This window comes from Urtica dioica, chromosome 5, assembly GCF_054948205.1.
Source record: "Urtica dioica subsp. dioica isolate 48M chromosome 5, U.dioica_male_clone48M_v1_H2, whole genome shotgun sequence".
Lineage (NCBI taxonomy): Eukaryota > Viridiplantae > Streptophyta > Magnoliopsida > Rosales > Urticaceae > Urtica > Urtica dioica.
Genome location: NC_142760.1, coordinates 18,186,741 through 18,206,950, shown reverse-complemented (window position 1 = coordinate 18,206,950; position 20,210 = coordinate 18,186,741). Strand labels below are relative to the sequence as shown.

Genomic DNA, 20,210 nt, shown 5'->3' with positions numbered 1-20,210 from the left:
CTCCACGACAAGCCCGTCGAGACAACCCACCACAACCGAGGCATGCACGCCGAAATCTACCACACGCACGCCGCGGCCGCTGGGTGAACGCTGATGAGAACGATGATGACCGTTTTCCTGCCGATGCATGGAACTTCGACAACCGTCGCCGACATAATTTTCCACCACGCCACCGAGAGGACGACGATTTTAGAGGCATAAAGATGCGTGTCCCTTCCTTCAACGACAAAAACGATCTCGACGCTTACTTTGAGTGGGAACGCAAGATGGAACTCGTCTTTGACTGCCACAATTATTCCGAGTTGAAGAAGGTGAGGCTGGCCGCCACAGAATTCAGCAACTATGCCTTAATTTGGTGGGAACAGGTGTCCATCAGTAGGCGACGCACCGGAGATCGACCCATTGACACATGGGACGAGATGAAAATTGTAATGCGCAAGCGGTTCATTCCCAGCCACTATTACCGTGATATGTTCAACCGACTTCAGCGCCTACGCCATGGGTCACGCACTGTTGAAGAGTATTATCAAGACTTGGAAATTACTCTCATACGCACGGGGGTTGACGAGCAACCAGAGGCAACCATGGCTCGCTTCTTGACGGGCCTAAACAGAGATGTCGCGCGCCAAGTCGAGCTCCAACAGTTCGTTGATATTGAAGATATGGTGCACATGGCAATCACTATCGAGAAACAACTCAAAACCGATTCAACCATGTTCAGCCACTTCCCCAACAAAACACCGTGGAAACCAGTCTTCCCCAAACCTGATGACAAACATTCTACACCACCAACATCCACCCAAACACAACCAACACCTATGGTGAACAAAGGCAGGTCTCCGATTTCTGTTTCTACTCCTTCCCGTAATCGTGACATAATGTGTTTCAAGTGTCGAGGGAAAGGACATGTTGCTTCTGACTGCCCTAACAAGCGAGCCATGATTCTGCGAGACAATGGCGACGTAGAAACGGAAGATGAGGCAGAGTTGCACAACCTCGCCGACTACGATGAACCAATCTACGACAACAATGGCGTTGAAGATGAACACCTCACCTTGGTCACCAGAAGGTTGCTTAGTGTGTCTGCGAAAGACGACGACGACCAAGCGCAGCGAGACACAATATTTCATACGCGCTGCCACACCCTCGGCAAAGTTTGCAGCCTTATTATCGATAGCGGCAGCTGCACTAACGTCGCCAGCAACATACTTGTCCACAAGCTGTCCTTGACAACGACGAAACACCCCCATCCTTATAAGCTACATTGGCTGAACGACAGTGGTGAAGTTCGTGTCGCCGAACAGGTCCTTGTTCCTTTCAAGATTTGCAAATACGAGGATGAGGTTTTGTGCGACGTTGCACCAATGGAGGCATGCCACATCCTCCTCGGTCGGCCTTGGCAATTCGACCCCCGCGTTATTCACGATGGCCACTCCAACAAATACAAGTTCATGTACAAAAACCACCAGGTCATTCTTTCCCCACTCTCTCCTTCCCAAGTCCTAAAAGATCAAGCTCACCTCCACCAAAATGCCAACCAAATTGAAAAGCTAGCCCACATTCCCAAACAGGCCGAGAGTACCAAAGAAAAAGCCAATCAAACTCTGGCCAAAACCATTGAGAGAAAACAAAATTTTCTAGTGAGTGCAAGCAAGGTTAAAAAGGCAATTTTTTAAAAAAAAATATGTTTTGATGTTCCTCTTCAAAGGGAACATGCTTTTTACTGACCAGATTGACAAAAATTTACCAAGTGGTATTGTTGAGTTATTACAGGATTTTGCGGACGTGTTTCCCAAAGATGTTCCCGCCGGTTTGCCACCACTCCGAGGCATCGAACATCAAATCGACTTCGTACCAGGCGCTGCCCTCCATAATAGACTAGCATACCGAGTCAACCCAACCGAGACAAAAGAGCTCCAACGACATATTGACGAGCTCCTTGCCAAAGGATACATCCGTGAGAGTTTAAGCCCGTGTGCTGTTCCCGTTCTACTCGTACCAAAAAAAGACGGCACTTGGCGCATGTGTGTAGATTGTCGTGCCATCAATTACATCACGGTAAAGTATCGTTTTCCCATTCCTCGTTTGGATGATATGCTTGACGAATTACATGGTGCATGTGTTTTTACAAAAATCGATTTGCGTAGCGGTTATCATCAGATTAGAATGAAAGAAGGTGATGAATGGAAAACGGCTTTCAAAACAAAACACTGTTTATATGAGTGGTTAGACATGCCCTTTGGTTTAACTAATGCTCCAAGTACGTTCATGGGCTTGGTGAATCATGTTTTACGACCTTTCATTGGACACTTTGTGGTTGTTTATTTTGATGACATATTGATTTATAGTCTGAATTTAAATGACCATATGATTCACTTAAACATGGTTTTTGAGGTTTTGCGCAAAGAAAAATTGTATGCTAACCTGTCCAAGTGTTCTTTTTGCACGGACGAAGTTGTGTTTCTTGGTTTTGTAGTCAGCGCAAAGGGAATCTCTGTGGATACCACCAAGGTTAAAGCAATACAAGATTGGCCGACACCAACAACCGTGGGACAGGTACGAAGCTTCCATGGCCTCGCTGGGTTTTACCGCCGTTTTGTCCCAAACTTCAGCACCATCGTAGCCCCCTTGACTGAGCTTATAAAGAAAGATGTTAGTTTTAAATGGGGATACGAGCAAGAAGAGGCCTTCCACACCTTGAAAGAGCGGCTCATCAATCCTCCTCTCTTATCGCTACCAAACTTTGACAAACCTTTCGAGATTCAGTGCGACGCTTCGGGAATCGGAATAGGAGCTGTCCTCATGCAAGACGGCCGTCCATTGGCATATTTTAGCGAAAAACTGAAAGGCGCATCGCTAAATTACCCAACATACGACAAGGAGCTATACGCACTCATCCGCGCCTTAGAAACATGGCAGCACTACCTCCTTCCCAAAGAGTTTGTCATCCACACCGACCATGAATCCTTGAAGTATCTCAAAGGACAACACAAGCTGAACAAACTGTTGGAATTGATCTAGGGTTTAAGAAAAAGATTAAACGCTTCCGGAAGCGGCGGAATTTTAAAAAATTTCTTTACAAGTAAAAACAGTTTTTACTAACCTAGACCAAGAGCAAGTACATGTAATTAAAAACTAATATGAGCTAGAAGTTTACTAACCTTTCTTGAAGCTTGAACTTTGAAGAAGCTTTTGGAAAGTTTGCAACGCTCGTCTCCCCTCGCAGCACGTCTCTCTTTCTTTCCTCGGCACCTCGAGCAACCACGAAAGTTTCTATCACTAAATCACTCGAGAGAAAAGGAATTAGTGTGTGGGCACTTTTAAACACTACGACTTAAGAACGAGTCTTGAAGTCGCAGAGCTAAACTCTAGGTCAAATGAGGACCTAGGTGCCAAGACAAAAATCGAAAATAAACTAGAGAGAGAGAGAGAGGAGTTCGGCAAAAGTTCTAAAGAGAGAGTCTCTCAAATCTCTTAAACTAGGATCAATTAAAATGTGAGGAAATGAGGCTCCTATTTATAGGAGAGGTCTCACCTTCAATAAGGTAGTTTCCTCTTCTATAGAATATCACATATTCATGAGCCAATTTCCTCTTTTTCCCTTTGAGACACTCGGCCAACACAAGGCTTCTAGAAGCCTTGATTTGTTTCCAATTTTGTTCATGGCTTGCCTTTTCTCTCAACATGGCCGATTCCCTTATGCATGCATATGCAAATTTGTTTCCTCTTTTTCTTTTGGCAAGTATTGAAATACATTTATGCACAAAATAAACTCTCGTTCCTTAGGTATGTTGGGCGCCCAACATGTCTCTAGAAGGAGCTTCTAGAAGCTTCTTCATTTATTCATGAGAACATGAAAAAGGCCCATTAAGAATTTTCAATAAAATTCTTATGAAATGAAATTAATTCACAAGGCCCAATGATCAAGTCATGGCCGAGTGACATTAAGTCATCAAATGAACTTGTCAAAAAAATTTATTGACATTCATTTCATCCTTTGTCTCAAAAGACAAAAATACCCCTTTGACTATTTTCGTTCTTGTTTTGACTTAGCATCCAGTTTAACTATTCCTATCGATGTGATTCGTGACAGTGCCCTCATGGACCCAAATGAACAAAGCTTGAGCTAAACACTTGGACTCAAAAGTTCACAAACCTTTTCCAAGTTTAGCTTAATGCCAACTGACTCCACTAAAGAGTTGACACTGAAAATCTCTCGGTTCAAATGAATTTGTTTTCTACTCAAGAATTCGACCTAATTATAATGAGCGGATCCACTGAATATTATCTATGCTACCCTTCATGAATGTCATCAGCTAGTCGAGATTTACTAAATTACCATTTTACCCTTCTAGCTGTTATTTCCTCAACTCCTTTGTCGCTTGTGAATAAGTTAGAAACAATGTATTTGACGAGGAGCTAACAAGTCACATTGTTTCATCCAAAAGAGTCAGGACTCAATTTGGACACTGGCCAGTTCATTTATTCACACTCCAAGGAACAAAGCATGAGGTGACATGCATTGCATTTTAGCAATCTTGTACATGAATTCCATATCTATGAGAACTTCACAAAGTTACTCATGACATACTCACAACTTAGTACTTCACCAATAGGCCCTGTTCGGAATCACATAGTGAGTCCGAACTCTGACTTTCTCAAATGATAATACTAAGGTGTGAAATGACATGTCTCATTTCAGGATTAAGGTAAGCATGATGCAATTCATACATAGTGACTTCGAGACATAAGAGGTTAAATGGTTTGTTCTTATCTTGTCTCTAGAAGTGCACTGGTCAATTCAGTACCTTCGGAAGAGACCTAGAAGAACTATAGAGTCTCCAACTCTCAATGCCTCATAACCAGACATCATAAATTCTTCTAACAATCGTACTGAGGTCAATAGTCCTTTGACCCTAAGATTGCGAATATATCGTTTTAAGCAAACTACGAAGAGTTTGTTCATGCAAATCTACATTTGTCTCTTCGTAAGTTGTTAAGTTTGTTTATGGACTAAAAGACTAAGGTTTTATCATAAAGCTTCAAACAAAGAAAGAATGAATGAACGTTTCAACTTTATTATTAATGAATAAGCAATTACAAGCAAGAGTCTTCGTAAGACTATATGACATCTAATGTACATAAATAGACACTACTACTCTTCTTGTGGGCACCATTGACAACAAACTCCCACTTGACTCAAAGAAGATGTGAGTAGTCCTACATGCCTAATCCCTCTCGAAGTTGGTCGAAGACCATGTTCGCTAGGGCCTTGGTGAATAGATCTGCCAGAGATCTACTTCACCTCCACGTCTCCGCGTTGCGCGATCTCTCGAATCAAATGGTATTTCCTCTCAATATGCTTAGAGCGCTTATGGCTTCTAGGTTCCTTTGAGTTAGCGACAGCCCCACTATTATCACAATAAATGGTCATGGGCTCGTCGACGTTTGGAACAACTTCCAAATACTTAAGGAATTTTCTATGCCATACAGCCTCTTTGGATGCTTCACAAGAAGCCACATATTTAGCTTCCATTGTGGAGTCAGCAATGCAAGATTGCTTAATACTCCTCCACACAACAGCTCCACCATTAAGGATGAACACAGATCCCGAAGTGGATTTCCTGGAATCCTTATCCGCTTGAAAATCGGAGTCGGTATATCCCGTCATAGTCAGGTCAGTACCTGAGTATGTAAGCATCAAGTTCCTAGTTCTTCGAAGATACTTATGAACATGCTTAACAGCAATCCAGTGCTCGGTTCCAGGGTTGGATTGGAAACAGCTAACTACGCCAACGGCGAAACAAATGCCAGGTCTATTGCAAAGCATGGCATCCATGAGGCTTCCTACGGCAGAGGCGTAAGGTATTTTCCTCGTGTCTTCAATCTCTTGTGCAGTCTTGGGAGACTGGTCCTTAGAGAGCGAAACTCCATGCCTAAAGGGTGTTTGGTCCTTCTTGGAGTCTTGCATCGAGAAGCGATCCATTACCTTATCAATATAAGATGCTTGAGAGAGTGACAGGGTCCGGTTTTTCCTATCTCGAAAGATTTGGATCCCCAGAATGTACGCGGCTTCTCCTAGATTCTTCATATCGAATTGCTTTGCCAGCCAGACCTTAACCTCAAATAACTTACCCACGTCATTACCAATGAGTAGTATATCATCGACATATAGTACCAGAAACACAACTTTGCCTTCGTGTATTAACTTGTAAACACAAGGCTCATCTATTGACTGTTCAAAGCCAAAGCTCTTTACAGTTTCATCGAATCTAATATTCCATGACCTAGATGCTTGCTTTAATCCATAAATGGACTTAAGCAACTTACGAACCTTGGTATCTTGACCTTCTTCCACGAAACCGTCTGGTTCAGCCATGTAAATGCGCTCGTCAAGATTGCCATTCAGAAAGGCTGTCTTGACATCCATTTGCCAGATCTCATAGTCGAGAGCTGCAGCTATGGATAGGAGTATGCGGATGGATTTAAGCATCGCGACTGGCGAGAAGGTTTCTTCATAGTCAATCCCTTCTTGTTGGGTATAACCCTTCGCCACAAGTCGTGCTTTGAACGTCTCGACGTTCCCATCAGGACCCCTTTTCTTCTTGTATATCCACTTACACCCTACGGGTTTAATCCCTTGAGGAAGGTCTACAAGTTTCCAGACATTGTTGACATACATCGAGTGCATTTCAACTTTCATGGCGTCAAGCCAAAGGTTTGATTCAGAACAAGCCATCGCTTGGCTATAGGAAACAGGATCATCCATGTCAGAGACGGCTACAAGAGAGTCTCCATAAGACATGTACCTGTCAGGCTTTTGAGTAGCCCTCCCACTACGTCTAAGTACTACTTGACGAGATTCTGATGAGTTAGGTTGTGTTTCAGTTGGGGTAAGAACAGTTCTTACAGATGAGGTAGAAGCTTCCTCACCCAACTTTTCTTCAAGCACAATTTTGCTTCTAGGTTTTGCATCTTTCATAAAGTCCTCCTCAAGGAAACGAGCATTCGTGCTAACGAAAGTCTTATCGTCCTCGGGACTATAGAAAGTAAAACCTTTGGTTTCCTTTGGATATCCCACAAACAGGCACAATTCTGACCTACTAGCCAACTTGCTAGTCTTTTGCCTTAGCACGTGTGCAGGGCAACCCCAAATTCTGATGCGGCCAAGATTCACTTTACGGCCAGTCCATCGTTCATAAGGAGTACCAGGAACCGTTTTTGATGGAACTTGGTTCAGAATGTAAGCGGCTGTTTCGAGGGCATATCCCCAAAAGGAAAGAGGGAGTGATGAGTAACTCATCATTGATCTAACCATCTCCATAAGAGTTCGGTTTCTTCTCTCTGACACTCCGTTTTGTTGAGGCGTGCCAGGTGCGGTAAGCTGAGAAGCGATACCTTCTTCTTTAAGAAAGTCATCGAACTCTCCAGACATATACTCACCACCTTGATCAGATCGAACGGTTTTGATCACTTTGCCAGTTTGCTTTTCCACTAAAGCCCTAAAGACCTTAAATACGTTAAAGGTCTCGGATTTGTGTTTGAGCAAATAGACAAACCCATATCGTGAGTAATCATCGGTGAAGGTAACGAAGTATTCGTATCCTCCACGTGCCTGTTGGCTGAGCGGACCACATACATCAGAATGTATCAGTTCCAGCAACTCAGTGGCTCTTCGACCCTTATCGGAGAAAGGTCGCTTAGTCATTTTTCCTTCTATGCAGGATTCACAAGTAGGTAGTGAACCTATTGCAGAGGCTTGGAATGGACCATCCCTCACAAGTCTCTTAATCCTTTCTAGACTGATATGTCCAAGTCTTAAGTGCCATAGGTGTGTTGATTTTGTTAGATCGGAGGATTCAGAAAGTTTGATCCTCTTTGGCTCCCTAATTAGATCGTTATCTATTTCGGTGTCTAAAAGAGAAGGTTGAGTGGGATAGATGTAGAAAAGAGCATTCTTCATACATGCATCAATGACGAAAGAATTATCAGGAAACGAAATACGAATTCCATTCTTAATGAACTTTAAACAATAATCTTGCTAAAGAAGACGAGCAACGGATATTAAGTTCTTCCCAAAGGTAGGAACAAAATAAACATTATTCAAGTTTAAAGTGCGGTCTTCAAAAGATAGAGTCACGGACCCCAAAGCCTTCGCGAACACCAGGCTCCCATCACCCCATTTAAAATAGAACTCGCCTTCCTCTAAGCTCTTGGTTTTCTTGAAACCATTCAAGGAACAACAAATATGGTTAGTAGCAGCGGAGTCAAGAATCCACGTTGATACATTATCAGCTACTAAGCATGCTTCAGTAACTAATACAATACTATGTTCCTTTGCTTTGAGATAGGCGGGACAGTTCCTTTTATCGGCCTTGTAAGGTCCCTTCTCAGTTCTAGAGGCGGAGGCTTTATGCTCAGTAGCATGTGCCTCTCCTTGATTCCTCTTTCTCTTAGTGAGACCTACAGCAGTATGATGCTCCTTCATAAGCTCGGTAACAATGTACTCTAGCTTGTTTATGGAGTAGTTCATCTTGGAGGTATCAAGAGATGCGGGGAGAGTTTCTAAGATCACATCTATGACATTCTTCCCATCAATCTCAGATCCTAGGATTTCCATTCTATTCAGAAAACTAATGATCAGTATCATAAAGTCTCTAACAGGAGTCCTAGCCTTCATGAGACAGTTCATAAATTGTCGGACTGCTTTTTGCCTTGCTTGACGCCTTTTCCCTCCAAACATCTCATGGAGATTGGCGAGCATGTCGGCGGCAGTCTCGATGTCACGATGTTGTTGTTGCAACACATTGTTCATCGATGCTAAGATATAGCACCTCACAATCTCATCGGTGCAGAGCCAGGCCGCCAAGGCGTCTTTGTCCTCTTGAGTTTAATCATTATTCGTCAGAGGGGGACACGGGGTGGTGAGTACCCATTTGTGCTTGGTAAGGATTATGTCGAGGTTATGTTTCAAATCTACGTAGTTTTTGTTTTCGAGTTTGTTCGAGGAAAAGATGAATGAGAGAAGGTTGAGAGACATATTGCCTATATAAGTTGGAACAAGTTTATGATTAGTCTTTGGTTTAGGATTTAAGTTTTATTAAGACTTTTATAAAATCCAAAGGTGTTATAAACCAAACGATAATTTACTCCCTCAAGAGAAGGCCGCAAAAAATCTCCTTTTATAAGTAAATGACACATCATTAATGCTAAGCCAAGATGTCAATACATCTATTTTGACTAGCCACCTTTTAAATTAGTTTGATCACTCACATCCTTTCGCAGAGCCTCAAGGGAGGATTACTAGGGATTGAGCCTAAGTGTGCAACCAACCACTTAGTCCAAAAGGTCAACTTTGAAAAACAATCCCCCAAGGGGAGGCCTTGCCATCATCGTCTCACTCTTGGACGTAGCTCATTGAGCAATGATCGAAGCAATAACGCCTTGGAGTACTCCCATTTAAGTGAGGGTCGCAAGAGCGGCTCTTAGTCCCACGTTAATTGTTTCTTTCATTAGTGTTGGGGATCGTGGGTTACAAACAACAAGTATAACCCTCCCACTTAGTTTTTGGAGTTGGTTCATCGACTCTTATAAGTTCGGAAACAAATTTCCTAGTTAGAGAGCGACAGAGCGGACAACTAGAAGAGAATCCTAGATCGACATGTTCAGACTAGTATTAGTGCATAAAGGCACAAGGTACATACTCGATCTTTTCCTATTTTCTATTTCGGGAAAGTGCATGAGGGAAGTGTGAACTTCAACTCACTAGAACACTTGAAAGTTTGAGATTACACATCTTTTTTATTTTTCGGCTTGTCTACAAAGAGACCTCCCACTCAAATTTTCAAGAGCCTATAGATTTTGAACATATGTGATATAGATATAGTTTTGAAAACATTTTGAAAACTTATTTGATTTGGATGACAAAATATTTTCAAGTTTGAAAGTGAAAACGGTTTTTCAAAATTCAAACTAGTTTTGTAAAAATTCAATTTCAATTAAAATTTCAAAAATCAAAACATTTTAATCTTACACATCATGTTTATAATCATATGAAAAACATTTTTGCTCAAGAAAATTTTCTCATTAGAGTTCTATAACTCATGGTAGTGGGGTTTGAAAATCCGGATTTCTAAAAAACTGGAGTTTCGGAACAGCCGCGCACCTCGGAGAAAAATCGCCATATCTGGGGGCTCCAATGTCCTTTTGAAACGAAACCGGTGGTATTCGACAGAGGACAGACAGAGCTTTAATTTGATTCAAGAATCATAAAATTTCGATTTCTGAGCAGAGAGTTATGCCACTTTTAATGCAGGTTTACTCCAGCTCGAAGAAAAATAAATAATTAAAGCTCGGTTCTTTTTAGGTGCGAAAAAGAATCGAGTGTAACGGAACGTTTTATGAAGGTTGTTAAAGCTTTTATTTGTGGTTTATTAGCAAGGTAATAACAAGGCATAAAAGAAACTACAACAAGCATAAAACGATTCAAGTAAAAATAAGAAACTAGTAAGACAAGAAAACTAGTCACAAAATTTTACTCGAAAAATCTCAAACCTTTAAAACACATTTTTCAATATAAAAAATTAAAAACTTTTAGAACTGATTCTAATGTATTTTAAAAACATCCCAAAATCATAGAAAAACAACATGGTTTTTAATTTAAAGGCAAGAGCAATAAATTAAAAAAAAAAATCTAAGATAACAATTCTAACTTGTCACAAAATTAGTAAACTTTCGAAAACGATTTTCAAGCTCATATTTTTAAATACATGTACATGCTAATCTTTGACCATAGCTCTGATACCATTTGTTGGAATTGATCTAGGGTTTAAGAAAAAGATTAAACGCTTCGGGAAGCGGCGGAATTTTAAAAAATTTCTTTACAAGTAAAAACAGTTTTTACTAACCTAGACAAAGAGCAAGTACATGTAATTATAAACTAATATGAGCTAGAAGTTTACTAACCTTTCTTGAAGCTTGAACTTTGAAGAAGCTTTTGGAAAGTTTGCAACGCTCGTCTCTCCTCGCAGCACGTCTCTCTTTCTTTCCTCGGCACCTCGAGCAACCACGAAAGTTTCTATCACTAAATCACTCGAGAGAAAAGGAATTAGTGTGTGGGCACTTTTAAACACTACGACTTAAGAACGAGTCTTGAAGTCGCAGAGCTAAACTCTAGGTCAAATGAGGACCTAGGTGCCAAGACAAAAATCGAAAATAAACTAGAGAGAGAGAGAGAGGAGTTCGGCCAAAGTTCTAGAAAGAGAGTCTCTCAAATCTCTTAAACTAGGATGAATTAAAATGTGAGGAAATGAGGCTCCTATTTATAGGAGAGGTCTCACCTTCAATAAGGTAGTTTCCTCTTCTATAGAATACCACATATTCATGAGCCAATTTCCTCTTTTTCCCTTTGAGACACTCGGCCAACACAAGGCTTCTAGAAGCCTTGATTTGTTTCCAATTTTGTTCATGGCTTGCCTTTTCTCTCAACATGGCCGATTCCCTTATGCATGCATATGCAAATTTGTTTCCTCTTTTTCTTTTGGAAAGTATCTAAATACATTTATGCACAAAATAAACTCTCTTTCCTTAGGTATGTTGGGCGCCCAACATGTCTCTAGAAGGAGCTTCTAGAAGCTTCTTCATTTATTCATGAGAACATGAAAAGGGCCCATTAAGAATTTTCAATAAAATTCTTATGAAATGAAATTAATTCACAAGACCCAATGATCAAGTCATGGCCGAGTGACATTAAGTCATCAAATGAACTTGTCAAAAAAATTTATTGACATTCATTTCATCCTTTGTCTCAAAAGACAAAAATACCCTTTTGACTATTTTCGTTCTTGTTTTGACTTAGCTTCCAGTTTAACTATTCCTATCGATGTGATTCGTGAAAGTGACCTCATGGACCCAAATGAACAAAGCTTGAGCTAAACACTTGGACTCAAAAGTTCACAAACCTTTTCCAAGTTTAGCTTAATGCCAACTGACTCCACTAAAGAGTTGACACTGAAAATCTCTCAGTTCAAATGAATTTGTTTTCTACTCAAGAATTCGACCTAATTATAATGAGCGGATCCACTGAATATTATCTATGCTACCCTTCATGAATGTCATCAGCTGGTCGGGATTTACTAAATTACCATTTTACCCTTCTAGCTGTTATTTCCTCAACTCCTTTGTCGCTTGTGAATAAGTTAGAAACAATGTATTTGACGAGGAGCTAACAAGTCACATTGTTTCATCCAAAAGAGTCAGGACTCAATTTGGACACTGGCCAGTTCATTTATTAACACTCCAAGGAACAGAGCATGAGGTGACATGCATTGCATTTCAGCAATCTTGTACATGAATTCCATATCTATGAGAACTTCACAAAGTTACTCATGACATACTCACAACTTAGTACTTCACCAATAGGCCCTGTTCGGAATCACATAGTGAGTCCGAACTCTGACTTTCTCAAATGAGAATACTAAGGTGTGAAATGACATGTCTCATTTCAGGATTAAGGTAAGCATGATGCAATTCATACATAGTGACTTCGAGACATAAGAGGTTAAATGGTTTGTTCTTATCTTGTCTCTAGAAGTGCACTGGTCAATTCAATACCTTCGGAAGATACCTAGAAGAACTATAGAGTCTCCAACTCTCAATGCCTCATAACCAGACATCATAAATTATTCTAACAATCGTACTGAGGTCAATAGTCCTTTGACCCTAAGATTGCGAATATATCGTTTTAAGCAAACTACGAAGAGTTTGTTCATGCAAATCTACATTTGTCTTTTCGTAAGTTGTTAAGTTTGTTTATGGACTAAAAGACTAAGGTTTTATCATAAAGCTTCAAACAAAGAAAGAATGAATGAACGTTTCAACTTTATTATTAATGAATAAGCAATTACAAGCAAGAGTCTTCGTAAGACTATATGACATCAAATGTACATAAATAGACACTACTACTCTTCTTGTGGGCACCACTGACAACACAAATGACACGCGACGTGGATGGAGTTTCTCGAACCTTTTCCATATGTCATTCGGTACAAATCAGGTAAGGAGAATGTGGTAGCCGACGCCCTTTCTCGAAGGTATGTCTTGCTTTCATCTTTGACTGCGCACTTGTTGGGTTTTGAAATGATCAAAGACTTGTACAAAAATGATTTGGATTTTGGAGTGATTTTTGAAAATTGCAACAAAAAGGCTTTTGGTGACTTTTACATGCATGATGGATATTTGTTTCATAAAACCAAACTGTGTTTACCTAGTTGTTCTATTCGTGAATTACTTGTTCGAGAGGCGCATAGTGGTGGTTTAATGGGACATTTTGGTGTTGCTAAAACTTTGCATATCATAAAAGCACATTTTTATTGGCCAAAGCTTAAAAAAGATGTTGAAAAAATCTGTAATCGCTGCATTGTTTGTAAAAAAGCCAAGTCAAAAAGTCACCCTCATGGTTTGTACACTCCACTTCCCGTCCCTCAATCGCCTTGGACCGATTTATCCATGGATTTTGTTTTAGGGTTGCCAAGGTCTAAAAAGGGCAATGATTCTGTGTTTGTTGTTGTTAACAGATTTTCCAAAATGGCCCATTTCATTCCATGCAAAAAAACAAATGACGCTTCAAACATTGCTACATTATTATTTCGTGAAATTGTTCGTTTACATGGCATGCCTAAAACAATTGTTTCTGACAGGGATGTGAAATTTCTCAGTTATTTTTGGAAGACATTGTGGTCCAAATTAGGTACTCAATTGCTGTTCTCCACCACTTGTCATCCACAAACAGATGGACAAACTGAAGTTGTGAATCGAACCTTGTCCACTTTGTTGCGTGCCATAATCAAGAAACACATCACGTCATGGGAAGAGTGTTTACCGCATGTCGAATTTGCATACAACCATAGCAAGCATTCAGCCACCCAATTTTCCCCTTTTTAAATTGTTTATGGTTTCAATCCTATTACGCCTTTGGATTTACTCCCTCTGCCTAATTCTGAACAGGTTAATCTTGACGGCGAACAAAAGGCAGCATTTGTACAATCCCTCCACGAGAAAGTTGGGCTCAACATTGAACGCCGCAATGACCAATACATGAAACATGCGAACAAAGGGCGCACCAAAGTCATATTTCAGCCCGGCGATTGGGTTTGGGTGTTGTCAATGGTGCCCACAAGAAGAGTTGTAATCTTTATTTTGTACATTTGATGTAATAAAGTCTCATGAAGACTCTTGCTTGTAATTGCCTATTCATTCATTAATAAAATTGAAACGTTCATTCATTCTTTCTTTGTTTGAAGCTTTATGATAAAACCTTAGTCTTTTAGTCCATAAACAAACTAAACAACTTACGAAGAGACAAATGTAGATTTGCATGAACAAACTCTTCGTAGTTTGCCTAAAACGATATATTCGCAATCTTAGGGTCAAAGGACTATTGACCTCAGTACGATTGTTAGAAGAATCTATGATGTCTGGTTTGAGGCATTGAGAGTTGGAGACTCTATAGTTCTTCTAGGTATCTTCCGAAGGTACTGAATTGACCAGTGCACTTCTAGAGACAAGATAAGAACAAACCATTTAACCTCTTATGTCTCGAAGTCACTATGTATGAATTGCATCATGCTTACCTTAATCCTGAAATGAGACATGCCATTTCACACCTTAGTATTCTCATTTGACAAAGTCAGAGTTCGGACTCACTATGTGATTCCGAACAGGGCCTATTGGTGAAGTACTAAGTTGTGAGTATGTCATGAGTAACTTTGTGAAGTTCTCATAGATATGGAATTCATGTACAAGATTGCTGAAATGCAATGTATGTCACCTCGTGCTTTGTTCCTTGGAGTGTGAATAAATGAACTGGCCAGTGTCCAAATTGAGTCCTGACTCTTTTGGATGAAACAATGTGACTTGTTAGCTCCTCGTCAATACATTGTTTCTAACTTATTCACAAGCGACAAAGGAGTTGAGGAAATAACAGCTAGAAGGGTAAAATGGTAATTTAGTAAATCCCGACTAGCTGATGACATTCATGAAGGGTAAACATAGATAATATTCAGTAGATCCGCTCATCATAATTAGGTCGAATTCTTGAGTAGAAAATAAATTCATTTGAACCGAGAGATTTTCAGTGTCAGCTCTTTAGTGGAGTCAGTTGGCATTAAGCTAAACTTGGAAAAGGTTTGTGAACTTTTGAGTCCAAGTGTTTAGCTCAAGCTTTGTTCATTTGGGTCCATGAGGTCACTGTCACGAATCACATCGATAGGAATAGTTAAACTAGAAGCTAAGTCAAAACAAGAACGAAAATTATCAAAAGGGTATTTTTGTCTTTTGAGACATAGGATGAAATGAATGTCAATAAATTTTTTTGACAAGTTCATTTGATGACTTAATGTCACTCGGCCATGACTTGATCATTGGGCCTTGTGAATTAATTTCATTTCTGTTGTTGGCCCGTCTATGGCCGACGGGAACAAGGGCATCTCTTCGATCCACATGGCTAGTACGAGGTCTTGGGCGACGAAACCCTGACTCAACCAGGAGCCGGCCCAAACCAATGGCCAAGTCAAAGCCCAGCCATGGGCCGAGTCAATGGCTCACTCGGCCATTGGCTGGGTCAAATGGCTCACTCGGCTATTGGACAGTTCACTCGGCCAATGGCCGAGTGAACCCCTTAGCCACCAAGGCAGTTCACTCGGCCATTGGCCGAGTGAACCTTCCAGCAGTTCACTCGGCCAATGGCCGAGTGAACCCTCCAGCCGCCAAGGCAGTTCACTCGGCCATTGGCCGAGTGAACCTTCCAGCAGTTCACTCGGCCAATGGCCGAGTGAACCTCCCAACTGCCTCAGCAGTTCACTCGGCCATTGGCCGAGTGAACCTTCCAGCAGTTCACTCGGCCAATGGCCGAGTGAACCTCAGCCGGCCCAAGACCTTCACTCGGCCAATGGCCGAGTGAACCTCACCACCATGTTCACTCGGCCATTGGCCGACCCAGCCTCCTCCAAGGCCGACCCAAACATTCTCACTCGGCCAAGGGGTCTTCAAACCACCCCTTGGCTGCCTATAAATACAAGGGTCCTTCCCTTGACCCATGTAATCCATTCTTGAGCACTGAAACGCTGCCGAACTCGTACCTCGCTCGTTTCTCTCAAGCTTTGGCCTCTAAACACCCCTAAAACCTCTATACTCCACCTCAATCTCACTAATGTTGAGCGTCGGAGAGGTAAACAGGGGCACCCCCCCTGTTTCCCCTTTGTAGTTCACGTGTTTTCTACTCCTTTTCAGGTACTCTGACGAACTCAAGGGACATCCACAGCTAAGGGATGACTCGGGATACCGGGTCCGACACGCTCGAGTCAAGACGAGACCACTTGGTCCGGCCTTGGGTCTAACCGTCTTTGGCTCCTAAATCGTTGTCCGAAAAACTGCGACAACACCGGGCTCGTAGCTTCTAGTGAAGACTTTAGAGGGGTCGCTTGCCTCGTAGCTCAGAGTTCTAGCTCAAGGGCCAAGAAGCAGGAGAGTAGTATGTACTGCAGAAGCTCGGGTCGCAGAAGAGGAGCGCGCTCCCTCTCGTGGAGGGGGGTCCTTGTTTCTGAGCCGAAGGAAGAGGAGTGCGCGCTCTTGGAATGTCACAAGAGCACGAGAGAATTCTTCAGAGAAGAGAAGTAATGTTCTCGAAATGTATGGATTGTCAATTGTATCAATTCTCTATTGTCTTCTTTCTCAATTGGGCCGGCCCCTTGAGGCCCACCGGTGGCCGGGAGCGAGGCGCGCGAGGCCTCACGCCCAAGAGGGCGCAGGGCGCGCGAGACATGTGGCCTAGATGGGCGCGGGACGTGCCAAGCGCAGGACTTGGCCGGGCGCGGGGTGCCCGGCCGAGGTCGCAAGAACCCTCGGCCGAGGTGGCAAGGACACTCGGCCGAGGTGGCCGAGGTGGAAAGAACACTCGACCGAGGTGGCCGAGGTGGCAAAGTCGCTCGGCCGAGGTGGCCGAGGTGGCCGAGCTGACGAAGACGCTCGGCCAAGGTGGCCGAGCTGGCGAAGACGCTCGGCCGAGGCGGCCGAGCTGGCGAAGGCGCTCGACCGAGGTGGCGGAGGTGGCAGGGACACCCAGCTGAGGCAGCAGGGGCGCTCGGCCGGGGCGCCGAGGAGCGTGCAGGGCGGGAGGCCGGGGTGCACGGGAGTGTGCGCGCGGGCCGGGAGGTCGGGGCGCTGGAGTGCGTGCGTGGGCCGGGAGGCCGGGGCACAGGGTGCGCGCGAGCCAGGCGCGATAGGGCGCGCTGAGGCCCATTGGGCCGGGGGCCTCAGGGCCGGGGGCGCAGGTGCGAGCGCGCCGACCGTGCCGGGCCGTGGGTGCGTCGGGGCGCTCGGGCCTGGTGGGCCAGGGCCCGTTGGGCTTTCGGCCGGCAAAGCCCGGCCGGCCTTGAATCGTTTTTGAATTTCCGGTGTCCCGAAAACGACCGGTAACACATAGCGCAACCAAGTCGTCCCTCGAGACGCACTTAAGATGCCTACATGGCGCACGTAAGACGCCTACATGGCGCACGTAAGACGCCTACATGGCGTAACTAAGTCGTCCATCGAGACGCACTTAAGACGCCTACATGGCGCACCTAAGACGCCTGCATGGCGCAGCCAAGTCGTCCCCCGAGACGCATTAAAGACGCCTACATGGTGCACCTAAGACGCCTACATGGCGCAACTAAGACGCCTACATGGCGCACGTAAGACGCCTAAATGGCGCAACCAAGTCTTCCCTCGAGACGCACCTAAGACGCCTACATGGCGCACCGAAGACGCCTATATGGCGCACCTAAGACGCCTACATGGCGCACAAAAGACACCTACATGGCAGAACTAGACGGTCCCTCGAGACGCGAACAACAAAGATGCCTACATGGCATGCCTAACTTGCAGTTGAAACGCTAGCAGAACGCAAACCATTCAAAGGTGCGTCTGAAGCGAGACCCTGCTGAGACAAAAGAACTGGCAAGGCCGTTGGTATAAAGCGCATGTCTATCTAAACATGCCATAACAAAAAATGAGCAAACATGTTCATAAAGGGAAAACAATGTTTCATAAAAAAGAGGGTAACTGCCCCGAAAACCCTAGAAAGCAAGCGCTAAAACGAAAAACCTAAAGGAAAGCATGCGCTAAACACCTGCGCGAAAAAAGTAAATAAATCAAAAATACTTTCACTCGGTGGGATCGTCCCCAAGGGGTTCAACCCCATCGAGCGGTGGGAACAACGAGTCGAAAAACTGGAAGGTGACCCCCCGAGAAGCGTTCTCGGTAGTAGTAGCATCCCGACACTCCACCGCCGCCGCGTGCCTCGCCTCGATCTTCGCCGTGTTCTGCTGTCGCCTTCTCCGTGATGACCCGAGCCACTTCCTCCGCCAAGGAGTCGCGCTCGCGCTCCACTCGGACACGGGCAACTTTGCTCGATAAAAGCTGACCTTGGAGAATGCCTACTTCTTCTGTGCGTGACTCCAACTGGTGTCGAAGTTCCCGTGCCTCGCTCTGGAAAACTTCCGTCGATCGAGTCGCCACATCAAGAGCTTGACATTCCGCCGCTAACTCCTCGGCCATCTTCGCCACTGCTGACTAAGCACGGTCGCACTTGCCTCGGGTAACTCGCAGCTCCACGCGAGCCTCTTGAAGCTGCTCGCGGAGACTCGCGAACTCTGCCTTTGCGCGCGCCCCCTCGCCAACCAAGTTGATCACGAGGCGAGGTGCAGCTTCCCCGGACGAAGGGTGATCGGCACCCCCATCTACACCGCGCCCAGTCGGCGTACACTCCTCCCGAGGCTGAGGAACGAGCGCAGTCGCGCCCAACTCTTAGCGGAGGCGGCAGAGTTGAGGGACCAGTGCTCCCGGGGGATCCTTGAGACCTCCTTGCGGGATTTCAAGGGCCAGCTGACAACGAGCGATCTTGAGCACTTCCAGAACGGGATCGACGACGCCCGCAAGGTATGACTCGTTTTCATGTGTTATGTATCGTTGTCATGCTTATTGTAATTATACGCGTTTCCTTCGTTTCCACAGATGCTCGCACGCCAAGATAGGAGCGATCGCATTCTCCGAGATATGCTACGACGCATGCAGATCATGGAAAAGGAGAAGGCGAGCATGACGGCCGCGCATGCCGCCGCCTTAGCGGAGGTTCGCACCGCCCAAGAGTTTGCGACGCTAGAGAAGGAGCTGGAGCGAGCTCGCGGAGAATCGGCCGCCGAGAAAGTGCTTCGTGAGAAGGCGGAGCAAGCAGCTGACACCTTTCTGGGGGAAACGAAGAAACTCCAGGCGGCACTCTCGAGCCGGGATGCGGAGCTGAGCATCGTCCATGCTCGGCTATCGGCGAGCGAGATTGCTCGAGTCAAGGTGGAGAGGGAGAGGGACACCTTGCGGGCGGAGATGCAAACGCTCGTCGAGGAGAAGGAAGATGCCGTGCGATCCAAGACGGACTTGGAGGACGACTGGGACTTGACGTTGGAGGCGGCCCGATACGAAGCGGCGAGGCGAGTCCGAGACGCGACCGCGAAGGAGAATGCGTCCCGCGGGACTACATTTTCCTTCTTTAACGCCATGTTCCCTCCTTATGATGACGAGCCGCCGGAGGACGACTTGCATCCACAGATCCCCGCCGAGGCTGCTCAGTCGACGACCCACCAGCCTAACGGAGAAGCCGTTGGCAGGTTTGGCGCCCCTGACCCCGAAGGAGATGAAGAGCAAGTCGACTTTGGCTCTGACAAGTTGAGTTTTCCTTGGTTTTTCGCGCACTTGTTTAGCGCTCGCTTTATGCTTTCTTTCGGATTATTGTTATGTTTGCGTCGTACTTTCGTACTTTTCTTATTGGGTTGTTTACGCAACATCGTTTTGCTTTGATTGAAGCTTTCTTTTCATCGTGCGTCTTATTTTCTCGACTTGCTATGCTTAGTGTAATCGATTTGCGCAATTTGAATAGTGCGTGTCTTACGAGCCCGGCTTACTATGCTTAGCGTAACCGGTTGGCACGGCTCACTGCCGCATTTGACGGCGAAGTTCCCCGCGGACGCTGGCTAGACCAGTTTCATCCGGCGGGTGCGATTTCCGGCCATCCATTTGTGACTCGCTGCCTATCGGCGTGCGCGAGCTGGGTGGCCGTCGCGCTCATCCTCCGGCGAGTACACTACCTATCGGCGTGCGTATCGGGATGGGTTTGCGGCTCC

At 44.6% G+C, this 20,210-nt stretch overlaps 1 protein-coding gene across 1 annotated transcript; it reads left to right on the top strand.

Moving 5' to 3' along the window:
* The first annotated feature begins 203 nt into the window (after positions 1-203).
* On the top strand, positions 204-3,021 carry LOC149397575 (uncharacterized). Its single transcript, XM_089614268.1, has 2 exons — positions 204-1,655; positions 1,774-3,021. The coding sequence occupies exons 1-2, from the start codon at positions 204-206 to the stop codon at positions 3,019-3,021; spliced, it is 2,700 nt and encodes an 899-aa protein (XP_089470394.1).
* Positions 3,022-20,210: the final 17,189 nt, after the last annotated feature.

Bases quoted from the DNA above. Each gene is read 5' to 3' on its own strand.
- LOC149397575 (XM_089614268.1), top strand. From the start codon at position 204: ATGCGTGTCCCTTCCTTCAACGACAAAAACGATCTCGACGCTTACTTT. The intron at 1,656-1,773 runs GTTAAAAAGGCA...GAGTTATTACAG, and splicing joins TTCTAGTGAGTGCAAGCAAG to GATTTTGCGGACGTGTTTCC.